At 37.3% G+C, this 4,721-nt stretch overlaps 1 protein-coding gene across 1 annotated transcript; it reads left to right on the top strand.

Annotated features, from left to right (window-relative positions):
• The first annotated feature begins 3,731 nt into the window (after positions 1–3,731).
• LOC141432724 (signal recognition particle 14 kDa protein-like) lies at positions 3,732–4,673 on the top strand. The gene is made up of 3 exons (XM_074094464.1): positions 3,732–3,923; positions 4,017–4,089; positions 4,165–4,673. Exons 1-3 carry the CDS (start codon positions 3,900–3,902, stop codon positions 4,389–4,391), a joined length of 324 nt encoding a protein of 107 aa, XP_073950565.1. The 5' UTR covers positions 3,732–3,899; the 3' UTR covers positions 4,392–4,673.
• Positions 4,674–4,721: the final 48 nt, after the last annotated feature.

Here is a 4,721-nt window from a genome sequence, read left to right as displayed (position 1 = left end):
GGTAGGTATATTTCGAAATAAAACACGGCATTTCAGATCATCTCTTTAAACTTTTTGTTTTTGTCAATCACCGAGAAGAGTACCAACTTATTATTATTATTTTCGTACGGCCTTTCAAAAATACAAGTCCTGCGTTTCTTATAAAACTAAATCTAAATTATTTAGCCAGTCTATAACCTCCCCAGAGCATCTGTTAAGCCCCCTGAAGCCGCCAGCAAAACGTCGGTTAGGGCACTCCTCCACGATGTGGTAGGCTGTTTGGTGCGGAGCGCTGCAGTCACACGCTGGCCAGTCTTTAAGGCCCCAATCCCACTTGTGCATGCAGTAGTTGCAGCGGGCGACACTCCAGCGGATGCGGTTCAGCGTCGTCCAGTTCTTACGACTGGCTTTGAAGCCAGGTAGCCGGGCGAACGGGTTCTCCACAAGGTCACCCGCTGAGCATTCCTGGGACTGCCAGTCGGCTGACCAGGCAGACCGGATATTGAGAGGTTGGCGGATGACGGGATCTGACCAGAGCGGCTTACGCGAGGAGAGTCGCTGCGGTATATATCTGTCCAGGGTTATAGTAATCGGCAATCTGTGAGTACCAAGTTGTCAGTGATCGTTTCATCTCTTTCATTTGGAGCTTGACGGCTTTTTTCGCATGTTTTTTTACACTGTCAGAATTCCGGATTAACGGATTTCTTTTTAAATATGGCTCAAAATTGCCAGTATTATTACATTAATAAAGTTTTTATTACTTAAAAAAAGCAATGACATGTGCATTTTGCACCAAGAGACTGATAATGGAACATCGTTCACATTGTATTAAAGAGGACTAGCGAACTGGATGATTCGACCTTATAGGTGTGTAATAAAGTCAATTTTCCTGTGGTGTCCCATACTTTGGATACTTTGGCTGCTACGGTACTACCTAAATGCCCCTGCAGCGCAGCCCTCTGCACTCCCGCGCGCCCGGTTGCTGCTAAGTGGCGGCACTTTGTATTAGCAATTATTGATATTTATAAAACTTGGTATAAATAGTTGAATTTGTTGAAAAATCTATTACAATAGAGCGACCCCTGAACCTAATAAATTTACCTGAGCAATTATTCACACGACGTAATTAATAATAATTATAATATCGGAAAGGAAAATCTTTTAAATAAGTAACTTATAAAAGCTATTTATTTTAGTAAATAAAATCATATTAAAAAATAAAAATCAGCAGAGCAATTTTTCAGTAAGTAGAAGTTATATATAGTGCAAAATGTTCAAAGTTAAATTTGCGGTATCTCTGAAATCGAAAAATAATTGGATAATTTTACATATAATATATACAATGTGTGGCCCGGGACGTGGATAATATTAAAAACAGAGGCTCAGTGGTTACCGGTAATTGGTTCTATGGTTATCATGATTTTTCATTAATGGTCAAATTAAATCAAAACTTAACTTTTTTTTCTAACAAACTTAATCGTAAATTCAATGTACGCCATCCTAGAACCCAGCTGACGTCGCCTGTCACGCTATAAATACCAAACATTTTGCTTTACATTGCTCCTTCGAATAAACTTTACAGTGTAATCAAAATTAAAATACTAATTATTTTTAAAAGTTGCTGAAGTAATGTTGTTCAGTTTGACGAGTACGATCTACTTATGTTTTAATTATTTACCCGTGTTACAGGCCACACCCGGTATTCTAAGTAGTACATAAGTAGGTACGTATACAGAAAGAATTTCAGTCTGAGGATTTTTTCGCAGTGCTATACACGATTTTCATGTTTAGGTAAAAATACCTAACTTCTCGTAAGAAAAGTTGTTGGATTATTGTATATCTATAATCTGTATTACCTATTTTCATCATGTGCCCAGTTTCATAGGCGGGAGAATTATTCGGGTTGCAAAAGCCTCGTGCGTCGGACAATTTCGTTGCTATATCGAGTTGAGCGTGCTTGTGAATTTGAATATATAGCCATCAATGAAACTAGAGATGTACCTACCCCTTTCGGATCGAGATTAAAAATTCAGACAGCTCTCTTTACCTTTACCACGCTATTATTATAGTTAGAGATAAAGTTAATACAATGGCCTGTAAAACATTTTGATCTAAGATCCCAGCGAACTGGAAGATACCCCTTTAAGGGATAAGTTCGCCTTTGTACATCTTAGATTAGATTTTTAGAAAAATATGGCTCTGTCCATTTGTACATTTTATTATCTGTTAATTTCATGTGTCTTTATGTACAATAAAGAGTAATACATACAATACAATACAGATTTTATCTCTGTTTTTTAACCCCCGATGCAAAAAGAGGGGTGTTTTAAGTTTGACCGCTATGTGTCTGTCTGTCTGTGGCACCGTAGCTCTTTAACGGGTGGACCGGGTGGTTTTAATGCGTTTTTTTTTATTTGAAACCAGGTTTTCTAGCGATGGTTCTTAGGCATGTTTAATCAAAATCGGTTAAGCCGTTTTTGAGATATTGAACTTTGAAGTGACAAAACTCGGGGTTTTCCAACTTTTTGTTGGCTAGGTTATTTACTTACGCGAATGTAGGTGATGCTCGACTCATGGACGTTGGTATCCAGCAATTGGTGTAAGGTAGGATTGCGTAGACCAGGGTTGGCGATAGAACTCAAGTTAACTGTTAACCCAGGGTTAATAATGTCAAAATAGTAACTGTTATTCCTAACCTTGGGTTAACGATTTATTTTTTTATAACTCTAGACCGCGCAAGTGGCCTTAAATCGTTTTTTAGGGCTCCGTAGCCAAAATGACGTTATCCCCAGTACAGACGATGGACGGACGGCCCTCGCGGTGTTCGTCTTTAGTTGATGTCCTACCCAAGTTAAACTCCTTGCACCAGCGTGCAACTGTAGAATACGGAGGAGCAGAATCCCTGAATAATCATCAAAATTACTGAGTACCTAATCATCAAAATTGCTCCAGCCGTTCAAGAGACGCTTCTTAGCTAAACTTTATATAAAGTAGAAGAAGAAAAAAATAAAGTAAGTAGTATCATACAATCTCAACAAATTTCCCATGGTGTCGCAACCTTTACCAGTAATTATTATACCCGCTACTTAAACGCAATAATAATAAGTGAGTAGGTAGGTAATTGCTAAAAACTATAACTTGTGACCACGGCCGTTGCAATGAGGTCGAAACGTCAAGGTAATTTTTGGCTATTATTATTATCATGTGTAAGTCCCAGATATAATAATATAACCAAAAAAGTTAATAAAATAAATTGTCATCACCACTTGCTAGCATAGTACCAGAGTACGGTCAGTCTGTCCAGCATGGGAATGGAATAGAAAAAACTTTTCTGTTCCATTATGCTATCCACCATACTATTATTATACATACTATATCCATAATATTATTCGCGATTCGATCCAGCATGCGAATGCGATGTTGCCATAAAAACATTGTTCCGAGATAAAAACCGTCAATTTTGACAATCTACGATCACAGTTCCGTTCCACGTAAAATTTAACCATATATTTATAAAGGAATTATTAGTTTCCGATGATAGAATTGTCGGCCCTTTAAAAAAACATATTTTAGATTATAATAGAAAAGTGGGATATCACCACGGACTTATATGATGTCTGTCGATATCACAATCAGTCTTATTATTCTAGTTACAGCTTTCTTGTTTTGAGTTCATTTAGTCTTATGACGAAACGAAACGTAACATGGAATTAAAGTGAAAATAACCATAACCAACAACGTCAACGTGTAACATGTCAATCTTCTTGTTCTTGACTTCTTGTCATTTTCTTGGTGTAAAGTGCGTGCGGTCCGATAATTCATATTTTCGTTAAAAATGTGTATTTCGTGTCTTGTTTGAACACAAATCTTTGAATTACAAGATTATTGGATATTTCAGACATCTTCATTATCCCCTCAAAATGGTGTTACTCGGAAATGACGAGGTAAAAAATAAGTTCAAGTTTCAGCCTAACACGCCACATTCAGCAAATTTTAATGTACTTATTTTGACTAATGAAGTAATTATTGCTTTCCAGTTTTTAACAGAACTCACAAAACTGTTTCAAAAGGCACGCACATCTGGATCCATTACTATGACTATGAAAAGATGTAAGCGCAAAATTAATTCTTAATTTGGTTAAAAATTCATGTTCTACACGAATAAATAATGTTCATTGGTTTTAGATGACGGCCGAACAAAGCCTGAACCGCGGGACGGAACTCCAGTAGTTAAGAATCCCGAGTACAAATGTTTAATAAGGGCACAATCTAGCAACAAGAAAATATCTACAGTCATTGAGCAGAGAGAAGTAGAGAAGTTCAGTACAGCATACTCGAACCTACTAAAGACAAGTGTGAATGGTCTGAAGCGTTTGAAAAAACCTAAGAAAAAGGCAGTAGCAACCCAGTAATGGCATCAAATGCCAAGGCAATGTGTCAAGAGACTGAAAAATATAGTGCGCGATTATGTGTTCTACAAAGTAAACTGTTTGTGTACCACCGTGATGTCCTAGCTTGTATGTAGGGGAGGTCCATTGAACTGTGCTCTTCTCTCATTTGAGATCTGAAGAGTTGGGTCCGCTGCTGCGCTAGAGACGAAGGCGCTGCTTACTCATTGACCATCTGTCCAATGTCACCTTATTTATACAATCTAACTTTAAAACATTTTTCAAATAAATATTTAAAAATTGAAATAGCACATAACTTTTTATTTTCTGTTCAATCAGGTACAAAAACTCGAG

Source organism: Choristoneura fumiferana, chromosome 11 (assembly GCF_025370935.1).
Source record: "Choristoneura fumiferana chromosome 11, NRCan_CFum_1, whole genome shotgun sequence".
Classification (NCBI taxonomy): Eukaryota; Metazoa; Arthropoda; class Insecta; order Lepidoptera; family Tortricidae; genus Choristoneura; species Choristoneura fumiferana.
Note: the sequence above shows the minus strand (reverse complement) of the source record. Positions and strands in the feature narration are given on the sequence as shown.

Bases quoted from the DNA above. Each gene is read 5' to 3' on its own strand.
- LOC141432724 (XM_074094464.1), top strand. From the start codon at position 3,900: ATGGTGTTACTCGGAAATGACGAG. The intron at 3,924-4,016 runs GTAAAAAATAAG...ATTGCTTTCCAG, and splicing joins TGTTACTCGGAAATGACGAG to TTTTTAACAGAACTCACAAA. The intron at 4,090-4,164 runs GTAAGCGCAAAA...CATTGGTTTTAG, and splicing joins TACTATGACTATGAAAAGAT to ATGACGGCCGAACAAAGCCT.